The sequence below is a fragment of the Carassius gibelio genome, chromosome B13 (genome assembly GCF_023724105.1).
Source record: "Carassius gibelio isolate Cgi1373 ecotype wild population from Czech Republic chromosome B13, carGib1.2-hapl.c, whole genome shotgun sequence".
Lineage (NCBI taxonomy): Eukaryota > Metazoa > Chordata > Actinopteri > Cypriniformes > Cyprinidae > Carassius > Carassius gibelio.
This window is the reverse complement of record NC_068408.1, coordinates 4,398,750-4,418,464: the sequence shown is the minus strand read 5'-3', so window position 1 is coordinate 4,418,464 and position 19,715 is coordinate 4,398,750. Positions and strand designations below refer to the sequence as shown.

At 34.3% G+C, this 19,715-nt stretch overlaps 2 protein-coding genes across 2 annotated transcripts; one reads left to right on the top strand and one right to left on the bottom strand.

Moving 5' to 3' along the window:
• The first annotated feature begins 4,346 nt into the window (after positions 1-4,346).
• LOC127970522 (MARCKS-related protein 1-A) lies at positions 4,347-7,508 on the top strand. The gene is made up of 2 exons (XM_052573117.1): positions 4,347-4,654; positions 6,112-7,508. Exons 1-2 carry the CDS (start codon positions 4,583-4,585, stop codon positions 6,727-6,729), a joined length of 690 nt encoding a protein of 229 aa, XP_052429077.1. The 5' UTR covers positions 4,347-4,582; the 3' UTR covers positions 6,730-7,508.
• Positions 7,509-14,227: 6,719 nt separating this feature from the next.
• On the bottom strand, positions 14,228-19,256 carry LOC127969879 (tripartite motif-containing protein 29). Its single transcript, XM_052572006.1, has 7 exons — positions 19,109-19,256; positions 17,954-18,613; positions 17,239-17,334; positions 16,174-16,407; positions 15,910-16,066; positions 14,836-14,877; positions 14,228-14,697 (listed from the first exon to the last, which is right to left on the bottom strand). The coding sequence occupies exons 2-7, from the start codon at positions 18,515-18,517 to the stop codon at positions 14,558-14,560; spliced, it is 1,233 nt and encodes a 410-aa protein (XP_052427966.1). The 5' UTR covers positions 18,518-18,613; positions 19,109-19,256; the 3' UTR covers positions 14,228-14,557.
• Between the last annotated feature and the right edge of the window lie 459 nt (positions 19,257-19,715).

Here is a 19,715-nt window from a genome sequence, read left to right as displayed (position 1 = left end):
AAGGCCAAACAAAGTAGTTTCGCTTTCACAACCAAACACAGCTTCTTCACAACTTGGTGGCAACAACAATACTACAGTGAGATTAAAAGTTGAACCTTCTTTTTTCTTGAACATCTGGGCGGCGTTATGCAAATCTTCCCACACAGTGACGTAGAGATGTGGGGGCGTGTTTAAACGAGGCGTTTTATAGAGGTGTGGACGAGTGTTAACTTTAAAAGAATATCTCTTTAGATTTGAGACTTTAGTCTTTGCAACTTTACAGATTTTCTTTATGCCCCAAGAGCTTGAAACAAAAATTGAAATTGCATCATACGACCCCTTTAAAGAGTGTGTGTGAAAGAGCAGATGATTAGACTGCAGCTGGCACACTGACCCACTAACACTGCAGCTCACACACACACACACACACACACTCCTACACTACAGCTGTCTCTACCTCTCTTACACACACACACATATCGACACACTCCGTTTCTCTCTCTAAAGGCTCTTCCCCTCCCCCTCCATCCATCTATTCTAATTCAAACTCTATTCTAAATTACATCCACACACACACACACACACAAAACTGCTTCTCTGGTCCTGATTGAGAGGGAAGAATCTTTCTACATTTGCACTGTCTTAAACTAATTAAAGAATTTAAAAATACATTTAGTTACATTATTAGTCCAGCCCCAAATGAAAAATGTGTCTCTCGAACACACACACACACACACATACCCTACAAAAAAGTATATAAAAGGATGGCTTTGACTATATTCTAAGTCTATTGAAGTCAATACAGATTAATGTAAAGAACAGACTAAAAATTAAGTTAAATTTTACTCCCTATCTTTGTAAAGTCTTGTTAAATTGTTTGCTCAATAGTATTTAGTCTGTGGTTTCCAGAAACTGTTTGGTTTCCCGCATTCTTCCAAATGTATTATTTTGTGTTCAACAGAAGCAAAATTTTTTAATTTAGAGTCACAAGGGTTAATAAATGTTGACAAAGCATTAATTTTAGTGTAAACTTTGCTCTAATTAATTTTTTATTATTATATTGATCATCTATTGAGCATATGCAAACTTTCCCTTTTCTTTAGTTTTTTTTTTACAAATAGTTTAGGAATATACTACCGTTCAAATGTCCACAGTCAGTAGGGTTTTTATTTATGTATCTTTTTTTATTAATTTATTTTAGGAAATTAATACTTTAATTTAGCAAGGGTGACAATAAAGACATATAATCTTACAAAACATATTTTACAAATAAGTGCCATGCTTTTGATCTTTCTGTTCATCAAATAATCCTGGAAAACATTTATCACAATTTCCACAGAAATATTAAAGGGGTGCTAAAATGCTCTTTCACTATTTCAGCTTTAGTTAGTCTGTAAGGTTGCTGTTTGAGAATAAAAAAGATCTGCAAAGTTACAAAGCTCAAAGTCCAATTCAAAAGGAGATATTTTATTTAACAGAAATCACTTTTCAAAAACTACTCTGAGTGGAGCCAATCACAACACAGACTGGCCAAGCTAACCAATCACAGCACATTGTGTATTTCAGAAGGCGGGCCTTCATTTGAAACAGGAACTATTGGAGCCGTTCATGCCAGAGAGAGGTGTTATAATGTAAAATATGTGAAAAATAATCTGTTTTTCGAACAACCTAGTATGAGAGCTTGTTCTAGTACACCGCCAAAACAAAATCAAGACCTTGTAAAAGAGCATAATAGGACCCCTTTAAGTATTTCAAACTGTTTTTATTATTATACGATAATAATAATATTAATATTTTTTTCTTGAGCACCAAATCATCATATCAGAATGATTTCTGAAGGATTATGTGACACTGAAGACTGAGTAATGACCCTTAAATTTCAGCTTTACATCACAGAAATAAATTATATTTTAAAATTTATTAAAATAGAAAACAGTTATTTTAAACCGTAATAATATCTAACAATTTTTTATATTTTTACTGTATTTTTGATCAAACAAAAATGCTAACTCAGTGAGCAAAAGTGACAAAACATTAAAAATGCCAACCTGTCTCACTTCTTCTTATTATCTCATTATTATCTTATTATCTTATTATCTTCCTTATATATCGGGTCAAATTTCTCAACACCAAGTAGATGTTGGTAAGCTGCATAAACATAAGTCATCCTATTTTGGTTTCATTATATGTTCTCATTTTCTTTTCTTTCAAATTTCCCTGTAATTTAGCCTGGATTCATTTCCTATTCTCTGTCTTCTCAGGAACATGCAAAATAATTTCCAGTGGACTTTGTTCTACCTAATTCCTCTTAGGTTCCCCTGTCCACCCACCAGGCCGTGGGGGTGAATTACCCAGCAGCCTCGGGCTCATTTCCATCATGTGAAGATCATGGTGTCAGCAGGGATCTTTGGGTGGCGAACACATTCCTGACATACCGGAGGCGGGGGGTCGGGACACTGCATGTCATCCTCACAGCACTGGAGGGGGGCATTAAAACCATGTGGCATTCCAGCACTTCTGCTGCTATAGGAATGTTCTGGCTTCAGGATGAGTTAAGCTCAGCGTCTGTGATGTAATATCGATTAGCACAGAAAGAATGTTGTCTCCCTCAGGCAAAACGATGCATGCACAATAAAGCACTTACAGTAGATATTTTTAACCCTGTAAAGCCTGACATATAAAATAATTGTGAGATTTTTTATTTTTTTTTCAAATGGAACAATTTATTGAACCTTTGAGCAACATGTTTTTGTTTAGTTTTTTTATTATGAGCTTATATTCAAAAAAGGAAAAGCCACATCAATTTTATTCAGAGGAACAAACTGAGCAAAAATGTACAATTTGGTGCAAATGCTGATATTCCAATGGCCAAAAAGTAAGATTATCTTTATAACAGTATAACTCCTTTTGTTTTATGATTAAAGTGCTGTAGTTTCGTAAACATACTGTATAATGCAATGCCATACAATGATGACAGTGAGACAAATGTTTCTCAAAAGTCTGATGAATCATAATTGATACTCATTTTAACATGACAATGATTTCCAGTAAATGTTCATCTTGAAATATTACTCTTTTAAAAGTTACTCTTACATTTACATTATACAAGTTAAGTATATAAACAAAGATTTCACAAGAAAAAGACAATCTGAAGGTGGATGTTTTAAATAAATTATACTAAAATATATTTTACTTTTATCTTGTACTAGCTGTGTGAAAACAAAAATGATTTCTTCCTGTTACACTGTATTGCAATTTAAAGAAGTAATTTTATAAAAGAGTAGCTCAAGCAATTTAATTACAACTTGACTTTTTACACAACAGCAAGAAAAGGAACAGACTGGAAACAGAGAGCTAATGTTAGTCATTGCTCAGTGAGAGACTGAGAGTTTAACTTTTGAAATGTTAATATTATCAAACCAATATTAGTTTTCATTTTACAGGATGGACTGTTTTTTGCAAACCAGCTAACAAAACATCACAAAATCTTACCATTGCTAATACTCACTAACACTGGTGCTGTTACTTCCCTCCAAAATGATGTCACTTCCCATGCGATGATGTCATCACAGAACTAGACTAAAAGAAAGGGAAATTAAATTCGAATTCATTATTAATAACAACAAAGTTATCATGAAACATGTTTAGTTTAAAATGTTTAAACTAGAGAAATTCTATGAGAACTTTAGAACAATATACAGACTATTTACTTAACACATATATAAATACAAGTTTTCTATATAGTTCCCAGTAATATAATATGACATGTAAATGCTTAGTTTTATGATCTCTCAGAACATGTAAAGCAACACAATACAAGTGTATTGACAGGTTAACAAATAAATGTTCCTTTAAAGTCTGACGTATCATTTTTGATACATTTAAATGTGATTTTTTCCTAAAATTATGTATGGATAATCAAGTAAACCTGAGTTTAAATAAGTTTATTCTGAAACATTTAAGTAAAAATGAACAAGAACCTGGAATATTTTAATTAATTGCCAGTATTTCATATAAGACGTTGCAAACATGACAAAAAAATGTATTCCTTAACCAAAGCAATGAGAAGATTTAAAATTCAACCCTACATTCACTTCATTACCATCACTTGTTTTTTTTTTTTATATTTCATCAGATATTAAGACATATGATGAGGATATGAAAGTTTACTGTTCAAAGCATGAATCAAATCCCTAATAAAGCCCTTTATATCAGTAGTCCATGCATCCAGAGGTGTAACGCTGTGGATCCAGTAATCTGCTGGAGTGTGTGTAGCAGTGTGGTTGAATGAGGCAGATGAAGCTCCAGCCCTCTGACACAGATTGGGCGGCGCAGCTGCTGGGTGGAGTCACACAGTCAAATACTCACACTTGTAGCTGTGAAACTCTTAGTTTGGTCTCCCCGCAGAGCCGTGTGGATTTACTACCAGAAAGCAGCTTTTATTCATGTCTGCTGAGCACAGCAGATAAAAAAATACACACACACACCAGGAATCTAAACGCTCGCTCACCATCTCTACTGTGTGGGTTTGAATTTAAGGACCCTCTGCGTTTGTTCTGATTTTATTTTCATTTTTAACTCTTTGAAGAAGACACAAAGGAGGATGGGTGCTCAGTTATCTAAAGGTGAAGCTACAGTGGACGAAAAAGCTGTGGCTGATAAAGCCAATGGTCAGGTGAGGATCTACAAGCACTTTTATAATTAAACTATCAGCTTTCTGCTATGGCTAAATGGGATATCAAAACATTTTTTTTTACCTTTCAGTTATATCATTTATCCAACAATACACCATTTACAACTTAATCTTTGAATTTGTGTTACATTTTTGGATTATCAAATGTGTGTCTGTGTCTACAATATAATTTCAGTTCTGAAGGAGGCATTTTTATTTATTTATTTTGAGGGTTTGAATTTACATTTTTTAAACCCTCTCTCTTTCTTTTTTTTATTTAAAAAAAAATTGTATATTATGTATACTTTTAAACCCATTTTAGTTCGTTTAGTTTGTTATCAAGCAGACTCTGTGGTTGTGTGTTGGCGCTGAAGCTAGCAGTAACCCGAATTGAGAACAAAAGGTTGCAGAGCTGCATAGAAATGATGCAGAGCGCTTCTGCTGATCTGCAAACAATGCAATGCATGCGCGAGTGTCTTCGTGTGTGAATGCATGGACCATTCCTCTGGTACTTCATTAATAATCATTCTACCCATTCCCCTTAATGCATATGCGCCCTTCCCCCTCCATATGGAATAAGATAGCTCTTTTCTTTAATAATCAACTCAGTGCATTATTTTGCATATCTTTGTGCATATGATTTAAACACCCCAGTACTTCCACAGACTAAGTTACTGTATTTCAAGGCTATAGTGCTCGGTTGATACATCATCTGAATGGGTAATTGTCAGATATCCTGTAATGCAAGAATAAAATGGGTGTTTTCGAGTGGGATGTTGTTTTAAACACAGTTTTAGGGTTGCTGTCTCCCGTTTCTTTGTTCTCTCTGGTACTGGCTGGTTTTCTAAACTGTGGATTATATTTAGTGGATCAATGTCGCCTCTAGTGGACGCAGTTGTAATTACACCATATACTTCTGCTTTTGGGTTACTGGGTGTTGCTTTTGTCTTTACTGTAATTATGTATAACAATCCTCAAGAGTCTTTTCTGATAGAAAAATATATTGTTTTTTTAGATGTCCTGAATTAATCAGTAATTTATATCTATTTTGGCTATTTTAAGGTTGAAGCAGCACTGCCATACAGTGATTAGCTGACTGATCTTTAAATCTCAATTCTTCTAATATTGCTGTATTTTAAGGTTTGATTTTACATGAAACTGAGATCTTTTCTTGAACTTGTGATTTTAATATTTATTTATAAATAAAAATAGAGGTAGCCTACATATCCACTGAAGGATTTAAAAGTACTTGGTATTGGATCGAAAAGAGTGGAATTTATTTGCTGTGGACATATGGCCAACACATTGTGCTATAAACTATACAATAAAAGCAAGCATTTGCTTTTTACTGTGACTATTAAAAACAAGCATTTACAAGCATAAACCCTTTGCTTTTCACCAGTGTTGTGTGTGCCAACATGCATTTGGCTTATCTTCCCTCATTCTGCTTTTCTCTTCAGGAAAATGGCCATGTGAAAACCAATGGTGACGCATCTACCAAGCCAGATGGAGAAGCTGTGGCAGCAGACGGAAATGGAACCATGGAGGTTGCCAAGGAGGAGGCTGCCAAGACGGAGGCGGGAGATGGCATCGAAGCCGCCCCTGCTACAGAAGGCGACGCCACCAAATCTGACGGCGAAGCTCCAAAGGAAACCAAGAAGAAGAAGAAATTCTCACTGAAGAGCTCCTTCAAATTCAAGGGCATTTCCCTGAAGAAGAACAAGAAGGGAAGCGAGGAGGCAGCGGAGCCCGCAGCTGAGCCAGCAGCTGAGCCCACAGCCACGCCCACCACCGAAGACAAACCCGAGGAGAACAGCCAGGCTGCTACAGAGACCAAAGAGGAGGAGCCTGCTGCGGCAGAAACCAATGAGACACCGGCACCTGAGGCGGAGGCGGAGCCAAAAGCAGAGGCGGAGCCCAAAGAAGAGGCGGAGGAGCCTAAAGCAGAAGAGCCCGCCCAGGAAACAGAAGCCACGCCCACAGAGGAGACCACAAAATCTGAGGAGACCCCGGCTCCTGTTGAAGAGACCACGCCCACCACAGCCTCAGACCCGGACCCGGAGCCGGCTGCAGAGTGACCTCACTTCACTGTGGCAACCTAGACTGTTTATCTTTATCCTTCTTTTCTTTTTGAGATTGAAATATATAAATATATATATAAATATATATAAATATATGAGACTTGAGCCACAATCTTACAGCAATACTACAGAGAAACCGAGCTCTTTCACCATCTTTTCTGCTAACGGTTTGTCCTGTCCGGTGTCTGTGAGCTCCGTGCTGCCGCACGTCTAGAGCGTTTTTTTTGGGGGGAATCGGGCCAGGAAGTGCTCTGTGTATGGATTGGAAAGACTGATGGAATTTCCGCCTCAGAGGAAGAGCTGCGGATGGAAGAGTGTGGCTCCCTGTTCACAGTCTTTTCAGTCATTTTTCTCTTTAAACTTCATCTGATCCTTGATTTTTCAGGGCTGATGAGTGAAATGACAAATTGTTCTCTAAGGAGATGGTTACAGGACAATGTAAAACTACAAAAAAATAAATAAAAATCTTTTTTTTAAGTGTTTGTATAGCTCTACATTCCAATTTTTAGTCCTGAAAACTGTAGGGTGTCAGAAGAACTGGCGAGTGAATAGGTTTTAGTCTTAGTCTGTTTTTAATGATGTTTTACAGTTTTAATCAGATCCAGATACACATTTCAAAGTTTACGACAAAGGGGAAATAAACCACTGCTTTTATCAAATATATATTTTTGTTCTGTTAAGTCTCTGTACATACATTTTCTGACTCTTTATTTTGCTAACATTTCCAGGTGTTAATAAGATGTTGTACAATTAGGCCAAATAAATGTCTGACCCCCTCTTGTGGTTCTTTGTTTTTCTGAAATGGAGTGCTTTTAACAAGAAAGTTATTTAAACCATAACAAACAAACTTCATCTTCAGAAGAAGAAGAAGAAGAAGAAAGTACTGTACTTGTTTTAATACACACAAAGAAACTGAAAGACTGTAGGAAGTTTTGCAGGACAATCCATGCAAACACATCATTAATTGGATAGACTACTCAAAAATTTGAATTAAATCTGAAGAAAAAAAAAATCTTTTTTGCTTTTGTCCATACACATGTCAGTTAAGTCCGATATGCTTCAGAATATTGTCTCTTGTCTTGGGTTTCACAGACGTAAGAAAGTCATACAATTTTGAAACAACATGAAGGTCAGTGAATGAAAGAATTTTCATGTTTGTGTGGACTCTCCCTTTAACTAAGTATTTACTCTTAGCTATATTTTACAAGCTCACAACAAAGTTTTTTTGGATAAACAGGATTTCTTCTCTTTGGCAATTTGCCACTCAGGTAAGTCAAATAAACACTCTTAAAGATTAAAGACTTAAATATGCAGGTAGACTACAGCGGGTACAAACTTCAGATCTTCAAAGACTGAGATTGTACACTTATGACTGACCAGCCTTTTTAGACCTGAGGCATCCTGCAGATATTATTAACATATGTAGGCTATGTTTCTGGAAATTTAGATGACTTTCTAGTCAAAGTAAGATCCTGCTGGATAATGGTTCAAAGTACCTGAAAATGAGATGAAGCTCCTCTGAGCTGATGCAATTTGTAGTGGATGTGTGTATATGTGCTGTTGTTCTCTAACTTGAATTTTATTGGATCAGCAGCATTAAATACAGCAAGAAAGTCCAGATTTTGTACATAATGTGTGCATTTAGCAATCAGGGCTCATTCAAAGGTGACAAAGGTGAAGTTGTAATGTAAACCCAAATGTGTCCCGTGTCTTTAGCCATGATGATTGATGAATGACAGGGTTCTAAACCTGCTCCTTCTGCTGGGTCACAGTAGTTACTGCTTCCTTGTGAGTCAGGGTACTTTCAAGGCAGATGTTGAAAGGAATGTGGCAGTTAAATCTGACAGCAACATTTTTTTTTTTTTACCTAACCCATATGGTTCCTGAGTTATAATTAAAAATATATACATTTACTTGTTGCTGCACTGACACAACCTGATGGCTGACTACACAGTTTAAAGATACAGGGTTAATATAATGAACTTTAAGTTAATTGGACATGTATTATTGGAGTCATGGCTGAAATGTGATTATTTTTGTTTTTGTTGATTTGTGCAGATGATGCTTGGACAATGGATGTTAACATTGTTTTGTTATAGCACCACCTAGTGTTTACACACCACCTGCGTAATGTTTTGCAATTATAGTAATGTTTGTTTATACAGCAAAAATCACCAATAGCAAATTGTGCAGTTTTAGATTAATGAAATTATAATCTACCTAAAACTGCTAAATTCTTTGGCAGATACAGACAAGCCTTCTCCAATTTCGGTGCTGTTAGACACAGATCATTCATGAATGTCATGATGAACTCCCAATATTTTTATATCTTAAGATTCAAAACCCCCTATTACTTAAATAAGTAAATAAATAAAGGTATAGGTTTAGGAGTAAGCTTTTATATAGAAATTAATAAGAGCAAATATTCATAAATGATAACTATGGTTCCAAAACAAGGAATACATTTACTAAAAAAAAAAAACATGCACACACATGATCAGAGCCACTGAAAAAATAAAAAAATTATTATATATATGTATTGGAAACATTACTATTTTTTATGTTTTTGAAAGAAGTTTCTTTTGTTCATCAAGCCTGCATTTATTTGATCAAAAATACAGAAAAACAGTAATATTGTGATATATTATTACAATTTAAAATAATTGTTTTTAAATTTATTATACTTTAAATTATCATTTATTTCTGTGATGCAAAGCTGAATTTCTAGGATCATTATCACATGATCCTTTAGAAATCATTCCAATATGATGATTCATTATCAAAGTTGGAAACAGTTCTGCTGCTTAATATTTTTTTAGAACATGTGATACTTTTTAGGATACTTTGATGAATAAAAAGTAATAAAAAAAAAAATAAAATAAAAAAGAAGCTATGTTTTTAAAATATAAATATTTTGTAATAAAGATATACACCACTGGTCAGTAATTTGGGTTCAGTAATTTTTTTTTCTTTCTTCTTTTTAAATAAAATCAATACTTTTATTCAGCAAGGATATGTTAAATTGATAAAAAGTGATAGTAAAGAAAATATATTATTAGAATATATATTATTATATATTTTTTTATTTTGAATAAATGCAGTTCTTTTTAACCTTTTATTGATCAAATATATTAGACAGCAGAACTGTTTCCAACACTCATAATAAATCAGAATATTAGAATGATTTCTAAATGATCATTTGATCGACTGGATGTTACATGTGACACTGAAGGTTTTAAGTATATTCAAATAGAAAACTATTATCTTAAGTTGTAATAATATTTCACAATATTACTGTTTTTTTTCTGTATTTTTGATCAAATAAATGCAGGCTTGATGAGCAGAAGAAACTTCTTTCAAAAACATAAAAAATAGTAATGTTTCCAAACTTTTGGTCTGTACTATATATATATATTCATTTCAAACGAAGAAACCATCCAACATATTTAATCTAAGATATTTTTTTAATTGTATGTACATGTGATTCAGAGAAACACCTATGGCTGATGTGGCAGTAAGCACTTTTCCATATTAAATGTATCATATATAAATACAATTTATATAAATTTGGAGTATACAGGAGTATGGAAGTCAATCAAAGAATAAATAGCCTATAATATCAGTATTTCCAAATGTGTGTAATTCTTTTCAGGCTAGAAAGAAATCATGTACTTACAAGGATCTATTTCTTTTTTTGGAAATTTGGACATCAGCAAGACAGTATTTACTGTAGGTGAGAATCCACTGACTAAATATTACTCGAACTTGTGGCATTAATAAGAATAACCTAAGACATTTAATGGATAATTTCATAAAAAGCATGACACTTTCTTAGTGTTGTCTTATACTGCTAAACCATTGTTGTTGTTGGTTTTTTTTTTTTTTTTTTGAATGACATCTGTGTTTTATTTTCAGCTCCTTTGGATGAATTTGCAATAAATAAGAATAATGTAAAAAAAATTCAATTAAATATTGAATGGATGTACTGTAATTGCACTAAAAATAGCTTACAACTATCATAAAAATATAATCATCTATCCATTTTCCAAACCCTGAAATCCCCATTAATCATTATTTGTGTAAATATATCACCTCATCTTACTTGTTTTTTGTTTGTTTGGCCATTTCAGCTGCAACTGTTTCCCACTGTGCTTTATACAAACTACACCAACACACTTCCAGTCATTATGCAGTAAATCTCCAGCGCTTTATGATGTTGAGGGCAGATCTGCTGCTGTAGATTTGGAGATGCTTTTAGCAGCTTGTGCTTTTTGAAAGCTTCAGAATCATAATGAGGCTGAATGGTAGTTTGACAGTAAGAAGCCAAACACACCAAACAAGACTTGGTGGCTTTTATTCTTCCTCTTTTATATACATGACACTCCACATCTCTAGGCCTAGCTGGAGCCTCCATTTTTTCCAATTTCCAATTTTTTCTACAATTTTAGCCAGCACTGTGCTACTACTGAGAGCTGGTCTTTGGTTGAATGTCCACTTGCATTTGGGGCAGCTGTAACCTCCTCTATAAAACTCCTTAACCTAGCACATTTTAATACAGTCCATACAAAATATGTAAATTTCATTATCAAAAAAGAAAAATAACAAACACATATTTCCTGAATACACAAATCAGTTTCTGAAAATCTATAACTTTTTTAAATCAAGCCAAACTTTAAAGAAAGACAAGGAAAGGGGTAAAGAAACGTTAAATAACATCTTCATTCAACAAAGAATTCCTTTAGTTGCTGAATTATTAGCATGTGTTTGTTACAGCACCATCTAGTGATGGAATTTGACAATATTTTGTGCGGCTTGCCCTCTTCAAATGTTTTTGATTTAAAAAAATTCACAACACAGATTTATGTGTGTATGATTATATGTTTATTCATGACTTTTAATGTGATCCCATAAAAACAACTGTACATAGAAACATTTTAGACAGGAAAATCATTTCACAGGAGACATGCACTTAACAGTGATGCGCGGGTTGATCCAAAATGAGCGGGTGCCTGCTGCCACCCGCGGTTGCCCGCGGTTACAAGTCATCCAAAAATATTTTTAATGATATTCGGGTCGCGGTCGGTCGGGTCGTTTGAAATATAGATGCCAATTAAACCTTTGTAATTAATATAGTACTAGACACAAATTGAAATACATAGGCTTATACTTTACTTTATTGGCTGAATAACTGGCGCGAAGATGACGCACGAGCTCAGTCTGCACGTAGAGATGAAAGCTGCACGAGAAAAGGTGAAGACCTGTTTTTGGTAAAACATGATTTTAACGACTTCATTAAGTTTTGTTTTATAGAAAACTCTTTTTAACCCTCTGGAGTCGATTAACGCATATACGCATTATGAGTCATTTTTTCCTGATAACCACGAAAAGAACTTAAATTACACTTTCAGTTTTGATCGTACAGATAAGAATACATCAATCGAATCTGTGAAGGGTCTACTTTTTTTGAATACAGACATAAAAACAACAGAACTTTGTGCACTTATAAAATAAAGATAACAAACAAGGTGTGCTGTCTGCGCTGATCGCAGGGCCGGCCCGCGCATAGGCGGTATAGGCAAATGCTAAGGGTGCCACTCATCCATAGGGGCGCCAAAATGAGTGAACGAGTGAATTTTTTTTTAATTAATTATTTTTTTTTTCTTTTTTTTTTATAATAGGCTACTATTTAAAAGCCATTAATTCGAAATACTACCAAATAAAGCAAAAAAAAAAAAAAAAAAAAAAGTCCGGCTCTTCAATCTTCCCCCGCCCATCGAGTGCTTGAAGTGCGTCAGAAACAGAGCGCGCGCACGATCAGTTGTTGTGTAGCGTGCCCGACGCCGCATCCATTTTTTATTATCACTTTTTTTATTAATGTTTTACTCTACAGTTGTGCAGTTTTGGGGGGATACAGTACAGGCCAAAAGTTTGGAAACATTACTATTTTTAATGTTTTTGAAAGAAGTTTCTTCTGCTCATCAAGCCTGCATTTATTTGATCAAAACTACAGAAAAACATTTAATATTGTGATATACTATTACAATTTAAAATAATTTGTTTTCAATTTATTATACTTTAAATTTTCATTTATTTCTGTGATGCAAAGCTGAATTTTCAGCATCATTACTCCATTCTTCAGTGTCACATGTGACATCCAGTCTATCACATGAACCTTTAGAAATCATTCTAATATAATGATTTATTATGAGTGTTGGAAACAGTTCTGCTGTAATGTGTGTGTGTGTGTGTGTGTGTATATAACCGAACCTCATATATATATATATATATATATATATATATATATATATATATATATGCTAAATCATGAACACAATGACAGGGTTAAATGGGCTGTGATGCATGGGGCGCCAGGTAAAATCTTGCCTAGGGCAGCAAATTGGTCAGGGCCGGCCCTGGCTGATCGTAATGTACAAACACGTCATTAAAATGAACTGTAAAAACTCCGCGAATACTCAACGAAGAGACATGAGAGAGATATCTATAGAAAGCTTGACATGTCTGCTTTTAAACATGTCTGCGCCGAAACTCAGCGTGTGCCTCACAGATTTGAGAAATATAAGACTATCTATTACAGAAAGCTTGAAATGTCTACTTTTAAACGAAAATATTAAAACCAAAATAAATAGGCTACCCTCTGATTATGTAATCCATAATGTGCATATCTCTCTGGCGTTCATGGCAAGTCAGCATCATAAAAAATTAATCTTTGCAGCGACACAGAAAACACCAGTTTATTAGTACTAAACAATTAAATGTCTCCTTGCATATTTTGGAACCAGCAGGCCATTCTGGGTTGAGCGAGACCCCACGGAATGAGCGAACGGAGCGAAATATATAGAGAAATCCGCAAACCCGAACCTCATGTCTGCTGAACAGAAACATAAAAATAGACATTGCCAGACTAGACTATTTTAGAACAAATGATGAGCTTATTGACGATTGTTTTAAATAATTCTTGACAAAATTAGAATATATTAAGGATTTATTTTTAGTTTTCCTTTTTTTTTTTTTTTTTTTTTTTGCCTAGTTCCTACGCCTATGGCCCAATGACGATATGATGAGCATTTACTACATTTTAAAAATGCGGGTCAGGAAGCTGGTCGGGTACAATATTTTCTTTTCCTTTTTTTGCGGTCTGAGTTGCGGGCGGGTTGAAAATGTCGGTCGGGTGCGGGTTATTAATACATTGACCCGCGCATCACTGGCACTTAATGTTGTAAACACCTATGGTAATCAAGCATCAGTCATCTCTGTCACACAATCATGCCATTACATAGGTCAAAATTGTATTGCTTTTCACTGGGAAAAATAGAATTTATTGGCTTCCTTTCACGTTCAACACAACATATTTAGATAAAATTCTTTTACAATATACACACATATATATATATATATATATATATATATATATATATATATATATATATATATATATATATATATATATATATATATATAATTTTTTTTTCTTCATTCTGAGAATTCATCATCACTTGAGCCAGAGCTAACTTTATTTTAAAAAAAGAGGAAGAAGAGGAAAGAAAGAAAAAAAGAAACCTAGATTATTCAAAGGGTACAGAAAGCACCAAACATACTAAAATGATATTTAATGTAAGTTCCTTGTTCAGCAGTTGTTAAATTAAATCTGGTCAAATATTTAACTGTACTGTTGGATTCAATCAAAAAAGGTTCTGTAATGAAAATTATTTTAATATTTAATTTTCATTCCAAAACTGTATTTATTCTTGGGAACTAAACTTTCATTACATAGACAAAACCACAAAGACATTTTTCAAAATAGCTTTCATGCACAGAACATCATGAGAGTAAGTAATAACAAAAACACTGTCCTTAAGTCCACAATCCCTTTAATATTTATCTTATACTTACGTTTAATGTCTGATGAAGATGAAGATGAAGATAAAGCTGGTACAGCTGGTTCCACTGGAACCATATAAATATTGATTAAATAACAGAGGTAAGAAATAGAGTGAAGATTAAAAGGACTAAAATTATGAATAATTGAACTAATAAATGAATTTTGATCATTCTATTTCAGTATCTAAATAAATTATTACTCACTGTCTAGGAGCCTGGAAGTTTTGAAAATTTGGACATCAGCAACTATTAAAAAAAGATATTAAAGTGAATAATTTTATGGCCAAACCAAGAATGTTGTGGTGAAATCAGTTGCTCATGAACACTCCACCTCAAATTGTTACATTTTACACAAGCTGACAGAATATAGCCTACAGTACCCTTACTTTTTGGTTCTCAAACATGATATCATGGCACTCAGCACAGGCCAACTGTGCTAATGAAACAATTACTGGTTTTATGATAAACCACAATAAAAGTCCTGACAGTATTACAATTTTATCTTTTAATTAACACTAAAACAGTCTTTGATTATAGCAATTTGAAAAACATGGAAAATATGCTCAGCACTAAGCAAAGTTTGTAAGTGTCAGGTTTGTTGTGAAAACATGAAGGAAGGCAAACTGCTGAGAGAAAGTATATGAAAGAATGTATGCATTGGGGGAAGTGACTATCTTCAGAATAGTTTTGATAGCATTCGCGTTTCATTTTCCATCTGTGCAATGCCCAATAAAGCAGTGTTTATAAGCACTTTGTTTACAGAGATTACTGGGGAAACAGCTCTATTTCTGCTGTTTCATAAATGCCACCTGCTGTCAGACAATTGATACATTTTGATTCAGCCTGTCTGTCAGTTGTGTTCAGGCCAATCTGAAAATTGGACTAAATTTGTGTTGTAAATTCTAACTGGTAGATGGAAAACAAGCTAATGTGCATTCAAAAATATCAAGACTTCAGATGTGTATGGTACACTATGTATAATTGTTTATGGAAATCTGTATTTGAACATGTAGTACATGTTAGTAGATAACTTATAAGTCACCCAATATATTTTTGTTTGTTTAAAATCAGGCCATCATTTTAAATGTTATTTTAATGTTTATGCAAACAAACAAAAAAGTACAAAGTACTTCTTATTTATTTGTTGTTTGTTCTTCCAGTACATTTTAATAATATATTTATAATATTAATAACATTTTGGTCACTATTGTGATACAAAATATCATATTGTTTCATATACTACATACTTGCAAAAGTCTGAATAGTTCTTGACTTCACCTTTCTTTGATATTTTGCCCATGTGCTCTTCACAGAGTTTGACCAGTTGTTTTTTCAGCTCTGAGACAGATTCCTCTACATTCTTAAATGTCAGGAGGTCATTGACATCTCGGGCTGAAGTTGTGCACAGATACAGTCCAGGCTGAGAAGAGTAATTCTGAAATTGGAAGAAAAACGAATAATAAAAAAAATATATTTTTATTTTTATTTTTTATCAATACATATGTCCACATTTTGTTAAAAAAAGAGACTTTCTCTAATTACCTGGAAGAAATGAATGTGATCCTCTGTATGTAAAATTGGCTCCAGTTTATCATTCTCGTGTTTCATATTACTGATCTCCTGCTCCAGTTTCTGTATGTGTTCATTGATCTGTCCTATCTCCTTCTTCTCCTGAGCTCTGATCAGTTCTCTCACCTCACCACGTCTTTTCTGAATAGAGCGGATGAGCTCATTGAAGATCCTGTCACTGTGCTGCACTGCTGCCTGTGCAGAGCTCTGTTACAACAGAAACACAGGGCATAATTAAGCACTTTGATAATAAAACTTCTCACACACAATGCCATCAAACATAATACATTTTTATTTTTTATGCTAGTGTATAATTTCAATGTTAAAATGTTTCCTTCAATCCATACCCATAAGCAGAGGGAACAATAAAGTAAGCCATTTTTTGTTGTTTCCTGAAAAGTCTGACACAGTTTGTAAAGTCTAAATGATTTGAGGAACAGTTGCTGTTTTGCTTTCACTGACTTTTGAAGTGTCTGAAACATAAACTAGAAAAATCTGACCGATTATGAACATTAGCTAATTGGCAATTAACTTCAATTGTCAATTCCATGTGTACGGTGTATAAAATTTTGCACAAACATTTATCCAGGATTGTGATCCATGTAACCAGTGCCATAGCATCCATAATAAGTGTTTGGAGTGTCAGTTGTCCTTTCACATTACGTATCATTTCCAAACACAGCATTCTGATTCGGCAACATTAAGTTCTTTATATGCCCTCTTGAACACTTAAACACAGGAAATAAGTCATAAGTAGACAAGTGCAAAGACCTCAGCTTCATCCCAATTCAAATGCTGCATTCTTCAAAGGCTGCATTCAAAGGCCTATACTGCGTCACTGCTTTGCAACGCAGCATGTCCCAATTTTGAAGGCTCCTTCAAATGCTACCTCAAAATGCACCCTTCTTTTCTCGGGTAATGAAGGGTACCACCTGTTGTAAATGTATATAGCTTGTGTTTGATTTGTTAGGAATCAATTGTTTGATGCTATTTGGCTTTTCCTTTAGCCCCATTCAAAACATTTAAAGTCACATTTACCTTATAAGAATTCACAGCCTTCCCAAATTCCTGGACCTTCTTGCCTATGTCAGTGATTTTCTGAGTGAAATCCCTCTTTTTTATATTTAGTTCCTCCTGCGGATGATTTTGTAACAAATAAGAATCATTTGCTTGAGTAACTTTTGAAATAATAGCAATAATTATAAACACACACACACACACACACACACACACACAGGACACACATTTTGCTAACTATAAGTAACTTTGCAACTACATGTCAACTATGCTAATGGTCATTAGACTATTAGTACTGCTAGTAGACTGCTTCATATCTGCTAAGACTTTATTTTGATAGTTCACCAACATTCTATTGACTGTACATAACTTTGCAAGCATGCCAACTTATTCTAACCCTAACACTGCCTATTAACGGTTTAAATTGACTTATAATTAATTGAATGTCTAAAGTGAATAAAATTGCTTCTTCCATTTAATTTTACAATGTTATGATGCATAAAATGTATTGTGTCATGCAAACTGTACTTTAAATTTCATTTTTAACTACACACTACTTTTGCTTAAAATTACTGATCAATTTCTTCCCATAGGAAAAAAAAATCGTCTTATACTAATTTAATGGATTTTATAAATTTTTTTATTATATTTTGTGTTAATATTTAGGCTTATATTCACTATATAACAATATATTTTATATCATCACTTAAGTACATACATTATAACATCATCTTACCTGTTTTTTAGCCATTTCAGCTGCAGCTGAGACAGTTTGATGTCCACTGTGCTGATCCCCCATACAAACTACACAAACACACTTCCGGTCATTATAGCAGTAAATCTCCAGCGCTTTATGATGTTGAGGGCAGATCTGCTGCTGTAGATTTGAGGAAGCATTTACCAGCTTGTGCTTTTTAAAAGCTTCAGAATCGTAATGAGGCCGAATGTGAGTTTGACCGTATGAAGCCATACAAAACAGACAAGACTTAATGGCTTTGAGTTTTCTTCCTTTACACACATCACACTTCACATCTCCAGGCCCAGCTGGAACTCCCCGTTTCATTCCCTCTACAATTTCAGCCAGGATAGTGCTTTTGCTGAGAGCTGGTCTTTGGTCGAATGTTGCCCTGCATGTAGGGCAGCTGTAAGCTTGTCTCAAAGAAGCATCTCGATCCCAGCACCCATTTATACAGTCCATGCAGAAACTGTGCCCACAAGATGTAGTCACCGGGTTCTTAAGCAGATTTAGACAGATTGGGCAATTTAAAGGATTTTGAGTGTCAGAGACAAGTTCTGCCATTTTGATGCTTTCAAATCAAGTGGAACACTCACTGTAGAATATCAGGTGATTTGAAACATTGAAATCGGAGTGGGAGTGGCTCCTATGCAAACATGACTAAATGAAAATGAAAGTAAAAATAATAAATCAGTAGGCTATTTTTTGCTTCTGAAACTTTCAATCTGGACCATCATGAAAAGTATACAAATAATGTAATATTCAGAAACACAGTCCTACATTTGTCATAATGTAAATACACCCTGGTGCACAATTCTCAAAACACTCACACAAGAGCCTGACAAACAAGTTGAGATGATTATGCATGCACATGGTCTCCCAGTAGTGGTAGGCCTATAAAATAAAGTTTTTATTGTGTAGCCCTACTACACAACCAGTTTAACCAAATACAGCCATAACAACTGGAACCTAATGATGTAGAACGTGGAAAATACTTTTAATTTTATTTTTCACTTATTCATTCATTCATTTTATTTTAGACACACATACAGTACACTCGTATTACCTCTGGCCCAGCACCTTCTATTCAGTTATTATTAAATTTAGTAGTTTTATTCTCAAAGTTAGCTTCAGTATAGGGTTAAACAGACTCACAACTTGGCTGGAATTCCACAGGCGCTGGTTTTATTTCCGGTAACACGGTCAACCTCATTACTGAATATAATAAGACGCATATGAGAGAAAGAAATGGAACGGATTTTTTTGCCTGCATATATGTGATGTGTGTCAAGAAGGAAGTGCTCCGCTCACCTCAACAGAAAAAAAAGTAGGCTGCTCTTAAAGGGGCAGTACCCATTCTACCGGATGCAACACAAACACCATGTATTTAATATAGATGTGTCCGAGAGTAATCTGTGATCAGTGAAAATGTTCTTCATGTGTTCCTATCAGTTAATAAATAAGGGCCAAAGAGTTGTCACTGAAAACTGAAAACTCAGACAACTGTATTAATAAAATAATAGCGACGAATAACTGTCTAGAGCTGTAATTTTTAAATAATGCAATTTAATTACAATTTATTTGATCATTTTTCAAGTTATATTTTGACTTCTATAGTAGATTTTTTTTTTTTTTCAGATATCCAGTAAATCGCTTCCATCAATACCTCCAAAGCTTTCACAGACATACTGTATACCACTTCCTGGATCAGCATTTGACTCTGTAACATTATGCAGTTTTCATTAATGTGCTGTCTATTGCT

Excerpts from the sequence above, each read along its gene's own strand:
- LOC127969879 (XM_052572006.1), bottom strand. The coding sequence starts at position 18,517 with ATGGCAGAACTTGTCTCTGACACTCAAAATCCTTTAAATTGCCCAATC. Across the intron at positions 17,335-17,953 it reads CTGAAATGGCTAAAAAACAG|GAGGAACTAAATATAAAAAA; the intron begins GTAAGATGATGT and ends AATCATCCGCAG. Across the intron at positions 14,698-14,835 it reads AACTTCCAGGCTCCTAGACA|TGGAACCAGCTGTACCAGCT; the intron begins GTGAGTAATAAT and ends ATATGGTTCCAG.
- LOC127970522 (XM_052573117.1), top strand. The coding sequence starts at position 4,583 with ATGGGTGCTCAGTTATCTAAAGGTGAAGCTACAGTGGACGAAAAAGCT. Across the intron at positions 4,655-6,111 it reads CTGATAAAGCCAATGGTCAG|GAAAATGGCCATGTGAAAAC; the intron begins GTGAGGATCTAC and ends TTTTCTCTTCAG.